The 25,609-nt window shown below is 44.6% G+C and overlaps 1 protein-coding gene across 2 annotated transcripts in view; it reads left to right on the plus strand.

The window, feature by feature from the left end:
- Nucleotides 1-25,609, plus strand: part of UST (uronyl 2-sulfotransferase) — a 302,745-nt gene that overhangs the window by 94,692 nt on the left and 182,444 nt on the right. For both annotated transcript variants that reach the window (XM_039240941.1, XM_039240940.1), the window contains exon 2: nt 23,446-23,489. In XM_039240941.1, coding sequence (XP_039096872.1) covers nt 23,446-23,489 — 44 coding nt within the window. The remainder of the gene's footprint in view (nt 1-23,445; nt 23,490-25,609) is intronic.

Raw genomic sequence — 25,609 nt, forward strand, 5'->3', positions numbered from 1 at the left:
CTAATTAGGAAAGGACCTAATGCAAAGCAGAGTCAGGACCACCGTGTTTAAAATGTTTAGAAACAAATGCAGACAAAGACCACTGATTTTTCTTTTGGGACAAAGTGACAGTCTGTGTGAATAGATAAATTATACTGGATCTATTGAAAACACATGTTGTGTTGGGTTAAATGCTAATCTCTTGTTTACCCTCCCGCTGCCACCACCTGCCTGTGGTGCCTGTCCAGGATCTGAATATATGTTCAAGCTACGACAGTACTGGAAAAGAGCCTCGTCTTTTTTGTGTTACATTGAGGCCCCTATTCTCAAACCAGGGATTCTACTGATAGATATTACTGTGAATCACTGTGTAAACCAAGTCCATTTCTCTTCCTCATCCATCTGTACGAGCAGATACCTTAATATTCAGAGCTTTGGAAGCATCAGAAATGGCTTTCCGGGCATATGAGATAGGAGTTGCCCAGTGAACTCTGTTCCCTTTGTCTAGAACATGCTTCTCTCTCACCCAGCTCCCGTTCATCTTCTACTTCCTACTAATCTTTCTCATTGGGGCACAGATGACACTTCCCCCGAGAAGGCTTCTGACTTGACTATTCCTCCTCTGTGCTTCTCCAGCCTTCTTCCTGTTTTCATACCTGGTTCCGATTGTCTGAAGCCTGTCTCCACCCTTCACCCAGCAGACGGTCTGTGAGGACCAGAAGCACATCACCCAGGACAGAGCCTGCTGCATGATTTTGGCAAACATCTCTTGAGTAAAAGAGGACAGCTCTCTTCTCAAAGACGTTTGTCCTTTAGCAGGGATGGCCATTCACCAGCCAACAGCCTCCGCTCCCAGGGCCACCTCCCTGCTGCGTACCCAAAGTCTTGATGTGACATTTCAGATTTCTGCTCCACGAGACACGTAAGGACAAAAATGCGCAACTTTTGCCTCATGTTAACAAATGTCTTTATTCCCAAACAGATAGCATACGTGATTAAGTGTGGTAGCTCATGGTAGATAAATCATCAAAAAACAAACAGAAATTGAAAGACAAAAGCAAACCTGTAGTCTTTGGAATAAGATTGCTTTGACTGGATTATAGAAATACGATTTGGAAACATTGCAGCGAGCATTACAAGCGCAGCGCGCCCTCCACATTGTGGCCCGGAACCTGGCACCCTTCCCTTTACTTCTCAGGCTGTTCCATACGGTCTCAGGATCATGAATTTGGGTGCTGCGAGCCCATGGAGAGTGAACATGTGTCCGGGGAGGAATTTGCCCAGTCTGTTTCAGGCCAACAAAGTGCACACTTTACAGAAAGCCTGTTCCTTTTTCTTCAAAAGATCGGGCCCACTCTTTCTCTTCTCCTCTTGCAGAACTGAGAATAGAACTTTGTCTGAATGTGCTTTTCTTCACAGTTCCCTGTGCGCTTAGCACTGTGGTGTGCTGCCTGGCGTGTTAGTGAGGATTCCGGTTTTGTCTTTGTGTTCCATTTCAGGAAAAGGTTCTTCGCTGAGGACCCAATCTTCATTTGAATATCACCGCGCTTTGGGAGAAGTCAGCATAACAAAATCGTAGACAGATGTGGCGCTGGAATGGGAATATTAGGGAGGAGGAGGAGCGAGGCTGGTGGAAGATAAAAGCTCACGGTTCCTGATTAATCGAAGTTAATGTGTGGGTGCGTAGACCGCGGTGTAACGGTAACAGTTGGTGAAGAGGGCAGAAACTAAAGGTAGGGAAGTATTTTGGTAGCCTCTGCTGTTGAAATATTTTGGCATCATAGTTGACATCAGTTATTCCAGTGATAAATCTCTCCACGAGCAGCCTTCCCAGTGTTTGGCCCAGCGTGCTTGGAGAGGTCCCTCTGTCACATCCTACCTGCCTTATTGCACAGATTTATTCGTTCTCTTCTCTTGTATTGCTCCAGCTGTCGACTGTGAGCCCCAGAGCACACAGCTTTCCTTAGGGGAGGAATTCAGCACAAGATCATCGTAACTCAACACGTACCACTTCTTGTGAATGAAGGCCAGGTAGGGAAGGAAGGAAGCAGGAACGTGCCACCTTCTGGAAAGGTCTCTGCTCACATGGAGAGAGAGGATCTGTTTGGAGCCTTAGATCTGGGTAACTAAGGAAATTAAATGGGAGTTCCCAACCAGAGTGAAGAGGAATCCGAGGCAGGTGGGAACTTGACTCTGGAGGCAGTTTTGGCAGAGGCCAGTTTCATCTCTTACGTACACGAGGGCAGAGAAATATGTGTATGTTTTTCACTGAGCCTTGTTCACTAATGATCATATTACTTCAGGAGAAAAGATGGATCTTGGAGCCAGTGAGATTAGCTAGAGTGCTGAGCAGGACCTATGCCTCTAGGGTGAGCCCACAGGTCCCCCTGCAGAGACGGGGCTGTTGTGTGACTCGTGCACCCCGGAACTGGCAGCATTGAGACCTGGCAAAAACGATTGATGAATGAGACATTTCTTCCTTTGCATTTAGTAGGGGAAATTCCAGCTTTCTACGACCTAGCAAGACTACGAACAACCTTGAAAATATCTGATTAACCTTATATAAAGTAAACATGGTAAACATTCATAGGAATGATTCATGCTAAACAAACAAAGCCAGAACCAAACCATTAGCCTAGCACTGTGTGTTATAATCAAGGTCTGTGTAGACGAATTTGGGTCCCTAGCAGGCAGCTAGCCTGAGATGTACTTGCAGGGCAGCTATGTATGTAAATGTCCTTAACAGCTGCTTTTCCTTTAGTTGTGCAAATACCAGTGACCAAGGCTTTGCAAGCTCTTTGAGAGATGGGATGAGACTTGGGGGTGGGCTCCCCCACGTAATCTCTGGTGAAACATCTAGGTAAATCAAGTACACACATGCTACTCGGTCAGGAGCACTGCATTTGAACTGATTAGATGCTTGACGAGTATAAACTTGCCCTAAGTTACATTTCAGGTTGGTCTTCATACCAGAGCTGATTGAGAACTGGGATCTAAAATCATTACTGTGGTCAGATCCCAGACTTTCTTCTTTTCCATCCCCAGAGATAACATTTTACAATGAACAATGTCTTACAGCTGGATTATTAGAGAAACCCCTTAGAACGGTGTGCTGCATATATTTTATGTATGTGTGTGTTTATATATATGCTTTGTTATAGTTGAAGGATGGAATGTAGGTATAGTACTATGTCATGTTACATCTGGGGAAGTTTTGGTCATTTCTGTGAGGAGCTTGATTAGGAGAATCTTGGAACTGGTATACACATTCAGTGAACAGAACTTGGCTTCGAGTGTAAATTTTCACACACAGGTCCACGACAGATTCTAAAAATGCTCCAAGGAGAGCTGCAGATACTATGATGTTCATTTTCCCTTTACAGCTTTATCTCCTGCGATGCCCTTGATGTTGCCCCTGGCATCCGTACAGGCCAGACTGACGCTGCCTGTCATTCTGACTGCTTTTGCTCTTCCTCTGCTATAAATGCCCTTCCCTTTATCACATCTGAGCCGAATCACGTTCAACCTTTAAGGGATGGCTTCAGTATTACTTCCATGATAAGTTCTGCCAACATATTGGTGGGAATGTAAACTGGTACAGCCCCTCTGGAAAACAGTGTGGAGGTTCCTGAAAAAATTAACAATAGAACTCCCCTAGGACCCAGCAATAGCACTGCTAGGAATTTACCCAAGGGATACAGAAATGCTGAGGCATAGGAGCACATGTACCCCAATGTTCATAGCAGCACTCTCAACAATAGCTAAAACATGGAAAGAGCCTAAATGTCCATCAACAGACGAATGGATCAAGAAGATGTGGTTTATCTATACCATGGAATACTACATGGCAATGAGAAACAATGAAATCTGGCCATGTGTAGCAACCTGGATGGACCTTGAGGGGGTTATGCTGAGCGAAATAAGTCAGGCAGAGAAGGACAAATATCATATGTGTGCACGTATAGGAGGACTAGGAGGAACTTAACAGAGGACCAACCGGGAGAAGAAGGGGGGAAATGGTGGGGGAAAGGGAGAGAGGCAAACCATGAGAGACTCTTGAATGCTGACAAAAACTGAGGACTGATGGATGTAGGGGGGAGGGGGGATGGGCATGGAGGAGGGCACTTGTGGGGATGAGCACTGGGTGTTATGTGGAAACTAATTTGACAATAAACTATTTGTAAAAAAAAAAAAAAAAAGTTCTGCCAACATAGGTCTTTGTCCTGCCTCTGAACTTACAGGCAGTGGGTAAGTCAGTTAACAGAGTTGGGTGAGTATAATTAGAGGGCTGTGGGCAGGGGCTGAAGTGCAGAGCTCACTCAGAGCAGAGTGTTTACACCATGACTTCATTTATTTATTTTGAGAGCGAGAAAGAGAGAGCAAGAGAGGAGCAGAGGAGGGGCAGAGAGAGAGAGAGAGAGAGGATCCCATGCAGGCTTCGCACTGTCCGTGCAGAGCCTGACACAGGGCTTGATCACATGAACTGTGAGATTGTGAGCTGAACGAGAATCAAGACTTGGACACTCAACTGTCTGAGCCACCCAGGTGCCCCTACACCGTGACTTTAGATACTTGATTATATTCATCTTAACCCTAAGTTTGCATATGAAGCTATGCTATGACCATTATTATATAGGTTGTTACTGTGTGAAGCCAGGACCCAGATTTGAGGTGCCCTTGAAGAGCTCTTACCCCTTTCAAATTTTCTGGATGCTCTAAGAGGAAGAACCATAGCAAGACTTCTCTACCTTTGTTTCTTTTTTTCTGCCTGACCCAGGCCTGGGTGGCTAGTGGTTGAGAAACCACAGAATTGTAGTTTCTCCTGTCCATGGACAAGGATACTCACCAGGTGAGAATCCAGAAACTGGGTGAAAATAGAAGAATCCACATACATATTGATCACAAGGAGTAGTGTTTACCTGCAGCCACATTATAAAATGATATTGTGTGAAGCAAACTCATATACTCACTTCTGAGGTTGTGAAACACTCGGCAAGGCTTGGGTACGAGTGTTAGGTGTTGCTGTATTAGTACTTACCCTCGGCTATTTCTGCAGATGTCCTAATCAGTATTCATAGCAAAGGAAAGACTCGTAACTTGACAGAATAGGATGTTCTAGAGTCCAGTTTCTTGGGCAGTGAAACGGGTCCTCAATCCTTCCTCTGGCTCCTCTTGTTTTTACCTCAGCACATAGGGCTTCAATGTGCAAAACCAACAGTGTTCCAGAAGGCTAATGCGCATTTTCACTGTGAGTGCTAAGAAAAATATTTATAAATTTGGTATGCATTATGTATATTGTTGTTTTATTCATAAAAGATTTAAAATCTAGATAAACTAAATTTAAAAAATGCTACTTTGTACTCAGCAATATTTAGGTCTAGAAATGGTCACAATTGTGAACATTATGTGGGCTTCAAACTTTAAACATTAATTTGGCCTCTACTGTGAACGCCATCTGGATACCTTGAGAAAGGGCGGGTGGTACATACACTACTTGGGTGACTCTGTTTGTTTGGTGTGGCTCATTGAAGGGTGACTACGCTTGGAAGAATTTGGCCCCAAATATAGCTCTCTCTGCTAGTATCTACATGATTTTTTGGGTAACATTAGTGATGGGAATAGATGCTCAAAATGATTCCTGGAGTTGCGTGACAGCAGAACCCACTTTTGAAATCATCTCTCGTGTGCGTTTTGGGGCATAAGTTGTGGTATTGAAGGCTTTGGAATGACTCCTCAGAGGAACAAATCGCCCTGATTTTCAGTATGGTCCCTAATTCTGTGATTAGAGGTACGGCAGGGCTAAAAGTTGATTATTTTCTTAATTCCTTGGCTTTTGGAGGAAAGTCGTTTACTTTTTGTGGTTTTTTTTTTGTATAGAGGATGTAAAGAAAGAGAGACATTGATGGTTAGACTGGCTGGGTCGGTGCCAAAGTGAAAGGGAATGTGCAACAGTCAAATCTGATTTACTGTCCAGGACCAGTGTAGACCTTTCTGTCCGAACTGACAAAAACAAATTGATAAAAATTAATAAATGTATTTTCTCCCCCCCCACCCCCGTCATAGTGGAAATGCAGAGAAGGGACAAATGAGCGTGGCCTAGGGTTTTCAAAAATAGACTTAGTGAAGGGAGTAGGATGAGGCTTGAATGGCCAGAATTTGGAAGGGTGAAAAGTAGGACGTAAAAACCACCTTTGGAAACTTGACTGAAATGTTCTTGGGAGTATGCATGGAACTTACTTAAAAGGAGAATGAAGGGTAACCTGGGTGGCTCGGTAGGTTAAGCGTGGGACTTCGGCCCAGGTCATGATCTCACAGTTCGTGAGTTCGAGCTCCGCGTCGGGCTCTGTGCTGTCAGCTCAGAGCCTCCTTTGGACCCTCTGTCCTCTCTCTCTGCCCCTCCCCTGCTTGCTCACATGCACGCACGCTCTACCTCCTTCTTTCAAAAATAAACATTTAAATAAAAAGAGAGAGAATGAGGCTTTTCTATCAAGATACAGACCTCCCTGGACAGACATCTCTTCTATACACAGCTTTACATGCTCTTATTTATATGACTTCAGACCTTCAGAATATGTGTGTGGTTTATAAAAAAGGAGTTTTAAAATTCCTCCCTACAACATTGGTTGTTTCATGCAATAAATGAAAAGTAAAATAACATAACTTTTAAAAACCTACAATGGGCCCTCAGACCTTACTTCCTTCACTAACTTTGAAAGACCTTTCAAAATCCCTGTTACTAAATTATCACTGTTACTCGGATAGAAGAAGAACCAGAAGCACGTGGCGGGTCAGAGTAGACAGGGGACCCTGCCGCGGGTTCTGGAAACGTACTCTCCTGAGTCTGTCCTGACCCTACCATGGGCTTAATTGTTCCTTCGAGGTCAGGATTTATGACCCCTTTGGGGGTCATTTCCTCATCCACAAGATGAGAAGACTTGAACGCTGAGAGAGTTCTGTGTAATGATTTGCCTAATGCGGGAGTCCTGGTGGGTGCATAACACATGCCTCTTCCTTTCCATTTCGCTGTTTGCCTCGGGAACAGATCAAGGGCTCCCTACCTAGAATTCCACTTTCCACTGATTCCTATTTCTATTAGGCAGTCTGACCCAATTCTCTGTTTCCAGCCTTCATCATCCCAAGTCCGTTAGCATATTCAAGTTCTCATATTATTTATAACTCTGCATTATTATTTTTATAATCCTTACAAGTTAGTTTTGCTCCAGTGCCTCTTTGTACCATCACGAAATAGATTTTCTTCATTGCCGAGTGGTTTCTTCAATTATTCTTTGTTACATATAAAAGCATTCACGTGCTCTCCTGTGATTTCTCTTTTTACGGCCCTCACGAAGTGTGGTTTGGTTCTGGTTTTCATGTAGGTTCATAGTGATTTTGCTTGAGGCTGAAGGCTTCTGGGTTGACCCAGAATCTTGCCTTGTTCATCCTGTTGCCTGGTCTGTGGGGCTTCTCTTGTGAAACCTTATCTACAGAATCCTTCACAAGGATCTTTCGATTCGATTCTCTAACTTCAGTCTTTGTGTCCTGTAATTAGACTTTCTCCTCTTCACGTAACCCCCAGTTCCTACCACTTACTTCACTGGGCTAAATCAGGACATCTTTGCCTGGCATTCACAATAAAGAAAAATCTATGATGCTTACACCATTTGCCTGGCATGAAGTTGTTCCTGAAAGACAAATTTATTTTGCGCTAACCAATTTTCCCTTCCCCCATCTACCTTTCTTTAAGGCAGTGTTGAAGTGATATATATCCTATATGTGTGTGATATATATCTTATATGTACACATACACACACACACGTATAGGATATATATTTTGTTATTTCTTTTGTTTTTTAATTTTTTTTAACGCTTATTTATATTTGAGAGAGAGAGAGAGACAGAGTGCAAGCCAGGGAGGTGCAAGCCAGAGAACAAGAGAGAGAGAGACACAGAATCCAAAGCAGGCCCTAGACTCTGAGCCATCAGCACAGAGCCCGGTGCAGGGCTCGAACTCATGAACCACGAGATCATGACCTGAGCTGAAGTCAGATGCTCAACTGACTAAGCCACCCAGGCTCCCCTATAGGATATATATTTTGAAAGAAAAAGAGAGGGAGAGAAGAGAAGTGGGGGAAGGACAGGGAGAGAGGGGGACAGAGGATCTGAAGCAGGCTCTGTGTTGACAGCAGAGAGCCCTATGTGGGACTTGAACCCATGACCTGTGAGATCATGGCCTGAGCTGAAGTTGGATGCTTAACCAACTGAGCCACCCAGGTACCCCTCCCCCCATATATTTTTTAAAGCCATTTCATTTGTCAAATTCTGTGTTAATTATAGCCATGCCCTTGCTAAAATGTCTTTGTGATGTCACCAATACCACTATTCGTATTATTCACACTTACCTCTATGCTTGTAATCTGCTTGATAAATTAGTGCTGTTTAAAAGATGAGCAGTTTCATTTGCTAGTGCCAGAAGGGATCTTCAGAGAATCTGAGAATTGGAAGAAAGGTAGGGGGACACCATGGACCTCCTTCCATTCAGCAAACGCATATCCTTAAAGCCTCAGACCAGGACTGATCCGCTGACTTCTTCAGACTGAAAGCTCTGTCTTCGATGAGCTAATGCTCCCTTATGCACTGTGACAATTCAGTTATTTTGGGTAGGCATAGATTCATTTGACCGATGCTTTCTGCTTTGGGAGAAAACTTTTCTTTTTTTTTTTTTTTTTTATTAAGAAGTATTTTCCAACGAGCAAGTTGATGTTAAGTAGGCTCAGTTATTTTTTGGAATCCGTGAGTGTGAAAACCAGGAAAAACCACCTGTTTGTTTTAATGCAAAGATGAACTCTAGTTTTCTCCCAGCCGGGCTGCGCTGGCCTTTTGATACGAGACTAATGGTTTTTGTTTTTTTTTTAAGTATTTATTTATTTTTGAGACAGAGAAACAGAGCATGATCAGCAAAGAGACAGAGATTGAGATAGAGAGAGAGAGATAGAGAGAGAGAGAGAGCGAGGGAGAGAATCTGAAGCAGGGTCCAGGCTCTGAGCTGTCAGCACAGACAGACGCGGGGCTCAAACTCACAAACTGCGTGATCTTGACCTGAGCTTAAGTCAGACACTCAACCAACCAACTGAGCCACCCAGATGCCCAAGACTCCCTCTTTTGCCCACAGACTCAGCTTTTTAGGGATTCAAGAAAGTGAGTGACTCATTGAGACTCTGAAAGACATTATTTTTCCAGATTTATGATGAATTCAAGGCTGCCAGGATTTTAGGAAGGACTCCTTTTGTGGGGTGTCTTCCCAGCACTTCTTCCCTGCCCCCATGCACCCCGTCCTGGCCCCCGACTCGTTTTGTTGAAAGGCAGAAATAAAACTTTGCTAGAGAAGAAAGAGGTCTAATATGTACTAAAGAGTATTTATTACCTCCAGTACACTCTGTCTTTCAGAATAACAATAAAAGCACAGGAATACCCAAATCCTGCCAGGGTTTTAAAAATTACATTTTATTCATGCCCAGGTATAACCTCCCATCATAAATCCTGAAAACTGTGGAGGAAAGCAGTGACAGGCCATTCTAGTGCATAATGAGGGACGCATATTTCAGTGCCCGGGACTGATGTTTATGTATGTGACTACTTGGAAGAGGTTTTATTTAATGCGCTGTGTCTTTAAATTGGCTCCATTTTAAATATAATCTTAAGAGCTACACTTTATTGTATGCCTGCCAGGCAGTTTATAGAGAGTAATTCTAATCTCCCCCAATTCTATAAGGAAGTTTTATTCTTCCCGCTTCACCTATGGGGAGACTAATGCTTAGAAACTTTAAGACCTTGCTCAAGGTCATATCCAGTAAGTTGACTGCCACTTTGGACCGTTTTGCTGCAAAGCCCACATTCTTCCTTCAGCATTCTTTTCCCTATACCTTCAGCTCATCTTTGGCAAGGATTTGCTGATGTGTAAAGCACCTGTTTGTTTGGCCTTTTTGGGTTTTTGTTTGTTTGTTTTTAATTTTCTTAAACATTTATTTATTGTTAAGAGACAGAGAGAGACAGAGCACGAGTAGGGGAGGGGCAGAGAGACGGGGAGACGCAGAACATGAAGCAGGCTCCAGGCTCTGAGCTGTCAACACAGAGCCCAACACGGGGCTCAAATTGAATGAACCGCGAGGTCATGACCTGAGCCGAAGTTGGACACTCAACCGACTGAGCCACCCAGACACCTGTTTGGCCTTTTTGTATTTGCGGGTGTGTGTACGTGTTTATCTGTGCCTATGAGGTGACATATGGAGCTATAAGAATCTTCTTTCATCTTCCAGTATTATAGTTCTATGAACCACAGAATCTCACCAGAATCCTATTAAATCTGATACAAAATAGAACTAGAGAAATGATAGAAAAAGTAGAGATGATACATTTATTGAAACTCACTCTTTTTTAATAAACACCACCAGGCTCGTATGCTAGATTGCGAGTTAACTTTGTGTGGATTACTCTTCTGAATGATTTCAATGATTTCTCCTGCTCTATTAAAAATCCCCTTTTGCATCTGAAGACCTACTAAAGAAGAAACTATGATCTCTTCCTTGTGTTACTGAGAAGTGTATACAAAGGCACACTCCCAAATGGGATAGTTCTGTGTACACCACAGAACCGTGTCAGATCAGCTTTGTTGACAGACCCATGCCATTCACACACTTTCTAAATCCACATCAGCATGTATGAGCAACTCTTCACATCTCGTTTTCACGTGCATCTCATTTCAGTGCAGTTTAGTTGAAACGCTGCGTAGAATGTTCCTTCATACTCATTTCCCTAAGGCACGAAGGGAATTGGCAAGTGACAAGCAATTTTTCTGTCCAACGTACGACTGTTCCATTTACAATATAGAAGACACAGATGGCTTGTTTACCGGTGGCCTTGGGCCATGGCCCAGGCTCCCATCAAGCAGGAGACAGAGCTAGAAACATAAAATCTTTTATATCCATGTAAAAAAATCTGTAGCTTTGACACCAGTCTTCCAGCAAGTGGTGACCCATAACCCAGAAAGAGGTTCCGGCGCCACCAGTGCCTGCTGATGACTTCCCCACGGTGCTTCCTCTTCTGTCCTCACAGATGTCTTCACCCGGGTTCTGGCTTCAGGCTCGTGTGTCCTGACTGCGGGGGACCCTCTGGTGCAGACTGGGGCTCCCACAAGTTTGAGCCCAAGTCCTAGTCCGGCTCTGACACCTCCTCGCCATGTGATCTTGGGCTCCGCTTCCTTCCTGGTCAAGGGGGAGCCTCGCCCTGCGTGCCAATCTCCTGTGGTTGCGGGGGCCGGAGGTGGGGGCTGCTGGGATAACACATGGGAGCCTTAGGGCTCCGCACACATGTCAGCTCATTTCAGACGTGCCCCAAAGCCCTTGGCATCTTTGCCCAAACTTCCCTTTGCCATCCTCTGCTCTTGATTTCAAGGTAACGAGGCCATCCTGCAGGGATATGCTGGTATGCATGCCTCCCTGTGAGTACCACACCCCCAAGGGGGCATGGCGGGGGGCACCTGCTCCTCTCTTCTTTGAGACATAGCTGGGACAGTCCCCCTCCACAGAGCCGTGCCTGACTTCCTTGCAGAGGTGCATCTGGTACTGGCTTCTCTTGGTTCCTCACTGACCTGGGCGTCTACACAGGCTGCCTTCCCTCTGCCTGGAACACTTGTGTCCTTCCTGCTTCTTGTTCCTGAGCTTAGGGGCTTCTGTTCCCTTTCAGACCCCCCTGTACTCTCTTCCTTATAAGACTATTGCAGTTGCAACTAAATACTTATTTTGTAATCACGGTTTAGTGTCTGCCATCCCTTTTTACTGCAAACTGCAGCATTCCGGGGCTGTGGACTGTATGTGTCCCCCTAAAACTCGTGTGTCAAAACCCTGACTCCTAATGTGATGGTCCTCAGAGGTGGGGTCTTTGGGAGGTGATTAGGTTTAGATGAGGTCATGAGGGTAGTCCCCCATCCCCCACCCCCTGCCATGGGATTAATGTCTTTATAAAGAAGAGGAAGAGACCAGAGCTCTCTTCCCACCATGTGAGGCTTAGCAGGACCACAATCGTCTGCATCTGCAAGTCAGGAGGAAGGCCCTTGCCAGAACCTGACCTTGCCGGCACCCTCATTCCAGACTTCCAGCCCCCAGAATTGGGAGACATAATTATTCGTCGCTGAAGTCACCCAGCCCATGGTGATTTGTTATAGCAGCCCGCACGGCCACAGTCTGACAGGGACCCTGCCTTTTTACTCATGTCTCTATCCCCAGGACCCAGCACAGTGCCCAGCGCAGGGTAGACGCTGCATAAACAGCTGACATGAACTTGGAAGCGTCCTGCCTCTGCTCCGCCGTCCCTGTCACACTCGCCTTCCACGGTCCCTTTTCCCTTGCACTTTCTCCGATATTTAGCATTTTCACTTACATTTCTACACAGGGGACAGCCTCATACGTGTTTGATTCATTTACAGAAGTTGATTCACGGGGACTCTTTTCTGCAAAACCTGCCGAAACTTGAACATCTAAATTAGTGTATCAGCCTTGAGAGGCTGTGAGTTCCCAGCAGCCGTGCACAGGGCGTGTAAAATATTCTCCTTGGGAGTTATCGTCAGTGTTTGAGGCATGCATTTTGTTAACTCTCTCAATCACGAGGTTTCTTTACCTGTAGAGAAGTAATTTGATGGTGTCAAAAAAGCACAAACCCATTCCTGTTTCAGCTTAGAGAGTAAGCAAGGTACTCAAGCTTGAAAATACCATTCAGGGTAAAAACGCAGCATGTGGTAAGACTGTTATGTTGTGGAATGAGCGCCAATGACCTAGGTCTGTTTTTAACCTTCCCTACTAATCAGCCTTGTATCTTGGCCTAATTATTTGACCTCTTTTTGATTCAGCTGTTTCCTCTGTAGATTGAGGGGTTGGACTGTGTATCTGTGGTGATTTTCCTGTTCTGAAATCATATGTGTGTGTGTGTGTGTGTGTGTGTGTGTGTATGTGTGTTAGTTATGGCATGTGACCCATACTATTGGCCCTGATAACAAAACCAGAGAGAAATTCCAGGCTTAGAGCAATGGCAATTTGGTTGGACTGATGCCCTTTCTCAAAGACAGCTCTCTATTTGATCGATGTTCTGTGTGTTTATTAAGTGGAGCAGTGCATCAGAACTTTCCCAGTCCTGAAATACTTTGAAAATGATGAGGTTTTTATAGCACACTGGTAAACCAGTGAGGATAGGGGTTATCTATATGAGGTTTGATGAAAGCACTTTTTATACTTTCTTTTTATTATATAAGTGTTAGAAAAACAAAATACAAAATATTAGAGAAGATATTACATTTAGAAGTCATGGAAAACTTACAAATAGAAACATTTCAAATTTATCCCTGAGAGTGAGGAGCGTTTTTTTCAAGACTTCATCTAATTCCTTATCATAACCTTTCTGATGAAAATTTCTTCAACTCCTTGAGAATTACCACTGACAAGAAACGTTATTCACATAAACAGGTGACTTAAGATTTTTTTAAATGTTTGTTTATTTTTGAGAGAGAGACAGACAGAGCGTGAGTCGGGGAGGAGGTAGAGAGGGAGACACAGAATCTGAAGCAGGCGCCAGGCTCTGAGCTGTCATGATGTGCAGAGCCCGATGCGGGGCTGAAACCACAAACCACGAGATCATGACCGGAACTGAAGTCAGATGCCCAGCCAACTGAGCCACCCAGGCATCCTGAGAGGTGCTTTTAAAAATGTAAACCCATTTAAAAAATTTTTTTTTAATGTTTTTTATTTATTTCTGAGAGAAAGAGAGAGAGAGTGTGTGAGTAGGGGAGGGGCAGAGAGAGAGAGGGAGACATAGAATCTGAAACAGGCTCCAGGCTCTGAGCTAGCTGTCAGCACAGAACCCGACGCGGGGCTCGAACCCACCAACCATGAGATCATGACCTGAGCCTAATTTGGACACTTAACCAACTGAGCCACCCAGGCGGCCCAAATGTAAAACCATTTTAAGAGCTGTGCTAATCCCCTATTGCTGCTGTAATAATTTACCACGAATCTAGTAGCTTAATGTAACACAAATTCATGATCCTACAGTTCATCTGAGATGGGTTCTAATGGGCTCAAACCAAGGTGTTGGCAGGGTGGTATTCCTTCTGGAGATTCTAGGGGAAGGGCTATTCCTTTGCCTTTCCAGCTTCTAGAGGCCGCTGGCATTCCTTGACTCATGGCCTCTCTGGCTGTCTTCGAAGCACAACCTCTTTAATCATCATGCCTCCTTCTGACTCTGACCTTCCTGACTCCTGTGGTTTTATTGGGCCCACCCAGCTCATCAGGGATAGTCTTCTCACCTCAGGATCCCTAACTCAGTCACATCTGCAGAGTCCCTTTTGCCGTGTAAAGTCACATATCCGCACATACCAGGGATAAAGATGTGGATAACCTCGTGGTGGTGGTGGTGGGGGGGGGATCATTATCCAGCCTGCTACACTACCCTTCACAAAATTTGCATCAATTGAAGTTTTATGTAAGGAATCAAGCAGAGCTTCCTGTTTGGTAGTTGACAAATATAACATTGGCTGTTTTTTGCAATAATGTGAATGGATTTATAATCCAAGCTAATTTTTCATATCAAGTATTTCAAAATAGCGATGACTGTGGACGGGTCATATGCTCAGAGTACCATCCTGTGGCTAACCAGGACCCGCTAGAATAGAACATCAGCTAGAAAACGGAATCGAGGCAGCCAGAGGTTCTAAGTTGCTCCCAGAATCTTCAACAGTCTGCAGACCCCTTGCCCTTGGGTGGGGGGAAGGGAGGTGCCATTCAGCCTAAGGCCCTGTCTAGCTGGTGAGTGCCAGATGGTGCCAATAGAGCTCAGACCCTGCTCCGCCTCTGCTGTCCCCAGCTTGCTCCAAATTGCCCAGCCTGAGGTGCCCTGGGAGCCAGAAGGCTCAACACCTCAAAGCACGCTGCGGTCCACAGACTGGAGTCTCTGAGCAAGGCAGGGAGGCAGGCAGCTTGACCTGTGGTCAAGTCCAGGATCCCATACTGATTAGCTGGGCAACATCGTGCGCAGTCACCTTCACCTTCCTGAGCCTCGGTTTCCTCCGCTGTAAAGTGGAGGTAATAGGATGGTTGTCGCAGAACTCAATAGGGTGAGGTCTGGAGGGTATTAGCGCAGTGCTGACATGGGTCCCAGTGCTAACCAGGGGTGATGATAATGTGATGATGCAGCCCTGTTTTGTTTCTCTCTTAATTGGCTACATCCTGCTTGTCTTCCACCATAGTTATCAAGAGAGCTTTATGCGGTAAGCATGTGATGGGAAGTGTTGGTTCTCACGGTGGCTACATCCCATAGAAGAAACCTTACCAGGCTGCTCGTTAGAGCCTTGCCCTGTGCAGGGCTGGGGCTGCTGTGTTAATGGGGTGTTAGAGTTACACAAGCAGGATCAGTTGACTATAGGAATTACTCTGGGAGGAAAATCTAATGGGATGAAATGGAAGCCTAGGTGATTCTATCTCTCTTTGAGACGCCATTCCTACCTGGATAAGGTCATATATGATTAGGATGAATCCCTGAGCTAATTTGGCAATAAATTCGTATTTATATTTAGGTTGTTATTTTAGCAGTAGTGTACTGATCATTTGATTCTGAAGGTAATTTCCTTCTAGAAATGTGCCCTTGACATCCTATAATGTATATTCAGATTTAATGGGGGGGTTGGGGAGACAGAGAGTGCTTTTGAGCCTGAAATACAAAGAGAAGAGCATTAATTTTCTTTTAAAATGTATTAGACATGGAAACCACTTTCTAAATCGTACTTGATAATAGTTTCATTTGAATATGTTTTTCAGCGTCGGGAATGCTCATTTTTATCATTTAGCATCAAGAAAGTATTTTCAGGATGTTTCTGCCTTTGTTAACTGGTTAGATAGGCACAATTTTTGTTTTTTGAAAGGCATTTTTGTAAGTGTACTTAAGTATTGATAGTTAATAAAGCCATTTGTTTTAATTCAGTGGAAAATAATTCTATTAAAGCTTAAATAAAGCTGTGCAAGCAATTTTCCTCCATTACAGTGTCGTTGGGGGTGCGTTAATTATAATAAATGGAGCTATTGGAGACGTTTACTCAGCACACAAACTCCTCATTGTGAAGCGCGGCTGGTGTGTGCTGACAGCTGCCTCTTACAGAAACGTAACCCATAGTTAATGGTGGAAAGTGTGGCATTAACATAATTTTTTGGCAAGGACAAAGCTCAGGTTACAGTGTTGCCTTCAACAGTGACTCCTTCATTACCACTGTCTTATCAGAGGCCCAGACTCCGGTGCTGGCTGAGGGGGGAGATGTGGCCAGAGGATTGTGTTGTAGGTAATCAGAACCCTGTGTGACAAGGCTGTTTCTAAGTTAAATAGGAAAAGTTTTCAATTGTTTATGAGCATGATTTTTCAAAGGGGCTGAAGAAAGAGTCTGGAAAGAATTGCTGGTGTTTGATCAAAATTGACAGAGTGTAGAGGCGGCTCTTTTGACATTGACACTAATGCATATTATGGTTCCTATAAGAGGGATTAGCATTAAAACATTTTTATTCTTCAGGGACCCATTCAGGCAAAAATAGATTTGCTAATGCAAGATTTAGGAGTCCAGAATAACTTCTGTGCTGTGAAGGTTCTGTAAATTCATTTGTACATTGCTAAAGGTATTTCGGTCAAACTGTTGAGGGAAATGGTTTTTATATATTTTTGAAGACGGATCAACGATAGAATCAGAAAGTAATAGAAAATATCAAATAATTATCTTATATTAATATTCATCCTTAAACCATTCCCCTGGCCTCAGGGTTCTCTTCGGTTTCCTCCTTCATAAATAAAATTATAAAATTGAATGTAGGTGATAAAATCAGATAATATAAGATGAAGAAGCATTTATTAAGCACTTACTATCTAGATGCCAGGGAAGCAGGGTGCTAAATGCTTTATGTCTGTCTTGTTCCTTTTTTGTAACAATTCTGTTGCTGCTGCTATTAACAATCTCATCCTCCAAATGAAGGCATTCAGCCTTATGGAAATTAAGTGTTGATTCAAGGCCATTCGATGAGTAAAAGATAGGGCTGAGATTTGAACCCAGGTTTTTGGCTCTGCTGCCTGTAGTATTTCCTCTGTCACCCCTGGGCTACCCTTTGTTACCAGTGACAATCAGTGCTATTAGTTAGCAGTATCTTTCCGGATCCATTCAGTGATTACGCTGGGGCTCCTTTCCACATACACTCTCTCTCTCTCTCAGGTAAGAGGGACTGTTGCTATTTATAATACATGGCTCATTCTGTTCAGTAGTCCTTCACATCAGTGCTTCTAGCAGTTTCTCCTCTATCAGCTGTGTTCGCCGTCTCTGTTGGATTCATTTGGGTGCAGCCTCAAGCCTCTCTCTGTGTTGACCAGCTTCCCTCACCTCCTCTCCACTCCAGCCTGCCAAGACAGGCACCTCACTGGGCTGGGACCAGGCTGTGTGTCTGCTACAGATTTTCTGGAAGCTTCCTCCTTTCAGACCCTTATGGTCCCTTAAAGCGTGTGTAGGGGTCGCATATGAGTGTCTCCAGGAGGGACGGGATACCCTGTGGTTGTTTAAGTCGAGTAGGACCTGGGGAACCCCTGGGATTGGAGAATTATGCTTTGACTTCCCCCTTTTACTTGAAACAAGAGGTTCAACAGGACAGCATGTGCAAAGCATTGCTTGCAGGAACAATATGTCAAACTGTAAGCTCTGAAAATTATTTTGAAAAGGCTTGTGAAGACCCACAAAATGGGGCAACCCATGTGGCTTAGGGGGTCAGCTCTCCCTGCTCCCGTGCTGCCTATGCCAGTCTCCTCCAGGCAGCCTGTGAGCTGGCCCTTTTCAGATTTGCTTCATACCCTGAGCAGGTGCTCACAGGGGGCTGCCTGGTGGTCTTCTTGCGGCTGGGAGGCCTTCTGTGACCTTCAGCTCTCTACCAGCGTCCCCTTTGATGTGGCCCTCGTGTTGTTGAATCTTTCACCAGAGATGATGGGGATGACCCATGATTAACATCAGCCGGGATTCGGTCTCTTACTTTTTATTTCTGGAAAATGAGATTCAGCCTGAATTGTGAAGTCCACTAATTTGTGTTCTGTAGCTCAGTGATTCTCAACCCTGGCAAGGTATTAGAATGCCCTGAAGAACTTTAGGAAATACTAAATGTTAAATGAGTTGTCCCCAAATTAAAGGTTTTTAAATGTTTTTATTCATTTTTGAGAGACAGAGAGATACAGAGCACTCACGGAGGAGGGGCAGAGAGAGAGAGGGAGACACGGAATACGAAGCAGGCTCCAGGCTCTGAGCTGTCAGAACCCGACGCAGGGCTCAAACCTACGAACCATGAGATCATGACCTGAGCCGAAGTCAGACCCTTAGCTGACTGAGCCACTCAGGTGCCCCGACTTGTCCCCAGATTAAATCGGATGAGCTAGGGTTGGGGCTTGGCATCCACATCCTCTTACCTGCATTGCAGGTAAGCAGACTGTGCAGTGAGGGTTGAAAACTAGTGAGACAGAGGATGGAGAGACAGTGGGGGAGGGTTTTCACTACTAGTACCCCTGGTCATATAATTAGTAATGCTAGTACAACTAGTACTGCTAACAAACATACTAGGTGCTTACTATGTGCAGGTAGTGTTCTAGGCATTTTTTTTATAGAATGAAATTACCTTTGCATATCCCTTATAATAACTTATGAGGTTGTTTCATTCTTACAGATGTATATATGGAGAACTTTGAAGGGATAAAGCAATTTATTCAGAGCTGAATGATGTTTCTTGGGGAGATATTCTCTATTAAAAAGTGAGATGAGGGGCACCTGGATGGCTTAGTCGGTTAAGCGTCCAACTTCGGTGCAGTTCATGATCTCACAGTTCCTGGGTTCGAGCCCCGCGTTGGGCTCTGTGCTGACAGTCAGCTCAGAACCTGGAGCCTGTTTTGGATTCTGTAACTCCCTCTCTCTCTGACCCCTCCCCCCCTCCCACGCTCATGCTGCCTCTCTCTCTCAGAAATAATTAAAACATTAAAAATTTAAAAAAAAATTAAGAGTGCGATGAAACCTATTTGTGTAGGCATACATTGTGGTTGTTCATGTGTTCATGTCATGTTGTTCATGTCATTGCTCTTAGCATGGAAGACTTGGATGGCTCTTGTATGGTCAGCGTGCCTTGGTTCTGCCAATGTAGACCTGGCGACCTGGCTATAAGATAGTAATCAGTCAGGAACCTTCAGATTCCAGGTCATAACTCCTGGCCTCCTAATTTTTAATCACGTGAGTATCCTGAAATGCATCTTTGCTGCACATAGCTTGTATGATGGCAGAGGTGGGTAGGTTTTAACGGTATACTGCCCTGCAAAGATCCTGGTCACACATATACTCTGTAGTAACAGTGCAGACCGTAACTCCCATGTACTTGGATTGTACACCTTTGCACACTTGTACACGATCTCTCATGTTATATTTACCACCTCCTGGGGAGGTCTCCATAATGAAGGGCTAGATGGGTAAGGCGAGATTTAAAACATGGTGTAATTTCTCTGGTTGCAAAGTCTGAGATCACTTGCTTTCTAGTCAGGGCATTTTAAAAACCATTGAACCATGAGTGTTTTGTTGGTGTTGGTTTTAATGTGTAGTTCTATAGATTTTAACCCATATCGTTTGACCATGACCGCCATCAGGCTATAGGCCAGCCACATGGAGTTAGAAGGCCTGGAGTGTTGCTTCAAATAGTCCCTACCGTGTCCTCCCCATACCTCAGCAGTCTGGAAGAGTTTAGCTCGATGCCAGCCTTAGCTAGCAATTTCTTGGCACTTTGGAGACAGGCCTTTCTGAAAACTTTGACCAGTGGTAGGAGTGGAAACATATGGCTGTGCCTTTCCTTTTTTTCTATGTTGACTAGATACTGTAACCCTTGATCCTCAAAGAAAAGACTTAAGACAGGAAGCTGGAGTCCAAGGTCTAAAGATGTGAGTTACTTTCTGGAAAGAAATGAGGTGATATGCCCCTTTAGGCCTCCATAAATAAGAGCTACTGCCTCACAGGGTGCTGTGGCCTGGGATCAGAAATTGGGGTTCCCAGGGCAGGTGGAGGTGGGTTTCAAGGGAGCCCGTGTCTTCTCTCCTGGCTCTAGATCCTTCATCAGCCTCCTCTGTCTTTTCCTCCTGAATTTACAGCTTGAGCTCCAAGCCCAAAGGCCTGGAGGACTTTAGTTTGATTTTCTCCCCCACCTTGGCACCCTCTGTTGAGTCCCCCATGAGACAGAGCAGCCAGGAGCTCTTCTGGTGGCCGGGAGCCCGTTCAGAGAGGCTCACTTTGATAACAGGGCTCCTCCTTTGATCTCCACAGCCAGTAAGTTACCAGCTTCGAGTTTGAAGATTGCGACAGTTTTGTTTACTTTGCTCCATGAAAGCACAAGATCGTAGGATGGAAGGTCTACCTATATACCTGATAATAATATACTTATGCCCTAGGAGAATAAAAAGTTGTTATCTCCAAGTAAGGAAATGTGTCTAGCTTTTCTTTTCCCTTTCGGTACCTCTGTTACAAGCACAAATATTTAATAAACCTACCTACGATGGGTACTCAGGGATCTGCTGGTGGAGAAAAGAACAGGGTCCATGGCATGTGTGTCAACACTGGTCAGCCCTGTTCCTTCCTCTGTGCAGAAGGAAAGAAGTGAAGCCTTCTGTAAGGGACCCAGGGAGAAGGGGAGAAAGGAAGGATATTTGAGCTAAGTCTCAATGATGGTGGTAGGGAAGAGCTTTTTCTGGCAGAGGGAAGAACTAGTTGAAAAGGCCCCTTGCTCCCAACAAGTTGATGTGTTCTGGAGCAGAGAGAAGGCTGTTGTGGCTGGTGATGGGTGTGGCTGGAGGGCGGGGCCTGGATCGTGTGGAGGTATAGATCATGGTAAAGAGTTGATTATTTTGTTCTTAGGTAAATAGGTTTTAAGCAGAGGGCTAACATGGTCTGATAGATAAGGTTAGAAGATCCTTCGAGTTTCCATATGGGTAGAGGAGACAGTTTGTAAGCAGTGAAGAGATGCAAGTGTTCTCCCAAATGGCCCAGAGGGGCCAGTGAGAAGTGGTCAGATTTGAGTAATGTTTTGAAGGCTGAGCCAGTGGGACTGGTGAGTGGGTTGGTAGATTGAGTAAGGGACAGAGATGGGTCAAGGATGACCCTTGGGCTTTAGAGCCCACAGGGAAAGGATGTGTTGTGTAACCAGATAAAGAAGATAAGGCAGCAGTTTGGGCGGGGGTGGGGGTGAAATTGTAACAAATAGAGCTCTGTTTGGACTGACAAAGTGTGAGATGCCTGTAGATATCTAAGCCAAGGTGCTAAGGAGTCAGTGGTAGCTGAGCCTGGAGTTTGAAGGAAAAGTCAGGCATTCAAGTCACCCATTTTTAGGAACTTTGTTTCTTCTGGAAGCTTCTAGTATTTCAGAAACTATTAGTTGTTTGAGCTGCCTTTGAACCCTGAGATTGGTACCTGGAGAACATGCTGAGGTTTGTTGGGATTTCTTGTGTCCATCCTGGGAAGGCACATTTACATGAGGTGATGAGAACCTTCTGTGCCTATACTGACTATATTATGTTAGAATAGTTCTGAATATTTCTCTAGACTTAGGCAGTCATCTTTCTGAATTCTTTCATGCAGATCCTCTTTATTAAGTCAGATAGAGATCTCACTTCCTGTGTCTGTGTGTTCCCACTGGAGTGCAGCACAATAATTAAGATGAAACAAATCATTAATCATATTCACATTTCAAAGATTCCTGAAAATAACCCAACATGAATGTGCCAGGTGTTTGTGTTTGCATGTCTTATACATGAAAATCGGGCCTCATTGTCCTTTCACTGTATACAAATAGCCAGTTAGAGTACAGTCAAGTGGGCGTTGGATCAGAAGACATCAAAGAAAGAGGGATGGCTGATGCCCTAGTATGGAAGAAGTTAAAAAAATCCTATAGGCCTAAATCTACTTATTTGCTATTTTTGGGTAAGTTTCCCATTTGAACTGTCTCTAAGTTCTACTTCTCTTTTTTTTGTAAAGTGTATTCATTCATTCATTCATTCATTCTCTACACCTAACATGGGGATCAAACTCATGACCCTGAGATCAAGAGTCACATGCTCTTCTGACTGGACCAGCCAGGCGCCCCCTACTTCTCTTTATTCCAGTTTCCAGAGTCACTTTTGCATTCTTCTAAAAAATCACCTTTTATCTCCTCCACCTGGGACAGTTACCTTTTTCTTTAAGCTACTGCTCTCTCTAGGTATCCATGTATTTCCAATATTTTTAAAATTTTGTCATGTTAGAAAGGCTGACTGTCTTCACTTTTTGTGAAGGTGATTTCCTCTGACTGACAAGCTTAATCTCCTTGGAGGGGAGCTTTTGAATACACTGAGCCCATCCTAGGCTACCCCACGGGCTCAAGTGTGTTGCTTGGTTGGTATCTGGAGCACATGATCAGTACCCAGAGTATGTTGCTGGTGCCTGGGCTCTGCAGAAGCTGGTAGGTAGGTTTTTCAGAAAGATGGGCAGCAGATGCTCAAACAACTTCTGGAAGAAACAGTCTTCTGTCTTTTCTGCAGTGTAACTGGGTGTGACCCTGAGGAAATCCCTGGATTTCTCTAGGCCTCTGTTCCCTCCTCTGTACGTAGGGACCATTATACGTAGGGACCATTATAACCCACCTCCGAAATTTGTATTAAATGAAGAGGTGGAAAGCACTTAGAAGGAGTCTGCTGCATAAAAGAAACTCTGGGACCTTTAGTTCCCATCCGAATCCCTCTGAGTCTTTATTCATCAGGAATTAATAATCATGCACTCTGAAAGCACCCAAGCCAATGAATGGCTCTTCATCAAGACAGATCAAGCATCTGAAGCAAGCTAGACTGAAAAGATCAGGGGACATTGAGCATCAAGATGAAGTGGAGAAACAGTGTAGTGGTTCTCAAATTATGGTCCCAGGACCTGCAGCATCAGCATCACTTGGGAGCTTGTGCGAGCTTGTGCAGTACAGATCCTCAGAGCCACTGAGCCAGGACCTCTGGGAGTGGACCCAGGCAGTCTGTGTGTTAACAGGCTCTACAGGTAATTCTGATGCACACTGAGATTTGAGAACCACTGGTCTAAAGTAAACTCAATAGATACTGGGTGAGGGATTGTGGTGCATGTTTCTGTGTGTGTCTGTGTACACACACACACCGTATGTACAGTGTTTGTGCCTGATGAAAGTATAATTGAGCATGGTAATGTCAACAAAATCCCACCAAATGGGCAACTACCTACCTATTTTTCTTTGGTATAGTTGTCTAAATAGACATATATCTGGAATGTTTGTTTGCAATGACTGTACACTAAATTCACTTTGGTTTTGAAACTACTGATTCATCAACTTTCTTCTTTTTTTTCCCTAGGAAATTCCACTTACTTGGATGATCATGGACCACCTCCTAGTAAGGTAAGGTCTTTGCTTATCATATACATCCCCTTTTCCTTTCCTCAGTTCCTAGCCTCCAGCGACCCTAACCAGAGCCCTCCTGGCCCTGAATTGTTCACAAGAAAATAGTAGATGACAGATGTGAAGTTTGTCTTTGATTTACAGTGAGGACAAAGAGGAAGCTGTGAAGAGTGCCAAAATGGTGAGGGAGGAAGGGCCATTCTTTTATCAGTAACTGTAACCATGCCAGGTGCTAGAGCCTTCGACTGACTTCAGATCATTGGCAGCTTCTTATCTCCCTCTGCATCCATACTGGCCCATGATCTGATGCCCATAACCTGGCCTCCCCATGCCTTTGGGCCTAGGGGCTAGACTCCTCTCTACCCCCTTTCTCCCTGGCCTGCCTTAGTTGGGATACTCCATCAAAGGTTCAGCCCCTTAGAACTGGCCTTCTCATTCAGTGCTCTCTCAAGGCTGTGCTGCCTGACCTGCCTGCCCACTTTTGTTTTCCTACAATAAGGATCAGAATAGTCTGGTGACCTATTAGTGTACTTCACCACTATTTACTTTCTTGTACTCAACGAACACCCAATGTCAAGATACCAAAAAATGGGAAAAATATAGTCTTTGACCACTTAGGATGAAGACCCACAAAGTATAGTTTTAAGTACCTAATAAGAAGCTAATCATCCCCTGACCTTTGAGGCTGGAAACTTACCCCAAAGTCAGCTTTTGAGCTTGCGGGATTCGAAAAAGGACTCTATTATTTTTAAGACCACAGGTTTTGGAACAGGTATTGCTGAATTCATCACTGGCTCGGCCACTTTCAATGCGTGACCTTGGACAAATTGCTTAAAACTTGGAGCCTCGGTTTTTTATTGTGCAAAGTGGGGTTAACAGTATTACCCACAGTGTAGGACATCTCAAGGAATCAAATGAGCTGGTATATGACATTCAATACCTGGCCCACAATAGGCATTAAAATAAAGGGTGGCTAGTGTTGACTGGAGTGACATTAAAGTTATTGATGAATGGTACAGTAGCATTTATCACTGTTGTGACCGGCTTTACCACTTGGTCCCCTGCATATATATTGAGTGTCTCTGACGCTGCCAGCATTGGGAATACAGACAGGAACAAAGTAGCCCGTACCCTAGAGGAACAAAAGAATATAGAAGTGCGACACCATCTGAGGATAAGAACCATGCCCAACTCATCTCAGTACCCTCACATCCTTGCAGCGGCACATCGCGACTGCTCATTAAATGTCACTGAATTGGATCATGGAATCCAGAGCTGGAATCTGAATTAGGGCTCCTGGCTCCCAGCCCAGGTTCCTTCCACTAGGCCAGTGTTCTCAAACTTTAGCTTGAATCAGGGTTTCCTGGAGGCTTATTAAAAGCACAGTTGCTGGACCCAGACCCCCAGGGCTGGGGTAGGACCTGAGAACTTGCATTTCTAATAAGCTCCTGGGTGGTACTGATACTGCTGTTCTTGGGTCTGTGTTTGAGAACCACTGCTTTAAAGGCCATGGATATGAAGAAAACAAAAACTGATAGCCTAGAGAGAGTGGTATGGCTTATTATATAAAAGCTATTTATTAATAAAATGACGACTCACTACTGGTAGTGCTTCTTATAGCGAAAACCAATTTGCTTTGGTCAGTAACCTGCCTGCCAGGGAAAAAAGTGGAAGTGGGGGAGAAGAGTGGTATGGCTGGTCAGCTAGGTTCCTGCCCCACTAACTGTACTTCTCTCCCAAGTGGGGCCAAGTGAATTCTCTCCACCTTCTCTGCTCTGCAGAAAAAGGGGCTTGAGGTGGCTCTGTGGGACCCATCAGCTGTTTCTCCCAGTGGCAAGTTGGGACATTATTTTGGGCTTCAGGCTTGATCAATGGGGTTTTCTCTAATCAGGAGACCCAGCCCACTTTATATAAACTTGCCTTCTTGAACTCAGTCCTTGGTGACCAGCTTGGGACCACATTGGTCTGCTTAGGGGCCTTACTCTTGCTAGGTTGGCCATCCTGCCTGCCTCTTTCCTAATCCTTGGTGCCTGGATTCTGTGTTCGCCGGACTCTCTCCCCTTGACCCTGTGGAGCTGTGCACCCTCCCACCCCTGCCGTCTGGTCTTCACCCCTCCCTC

This window comes from Hyaena hyaena, unplaced genomic scaffold, assembly GCF_003009895.1.
Source record: "Hyaena hyaena isolate Hyena2069 unplaced genomic scaffold, ASM300989v1 scaffold_184, whole genome shotgun sequence".
NCBI classification, from domain to species: domain Eukaryota; kingdom Metazoa; phylum Chordata; class Mammalia; order Carnivora; family Hyaenidae; genus Hyaena; species Hyaena hyaena.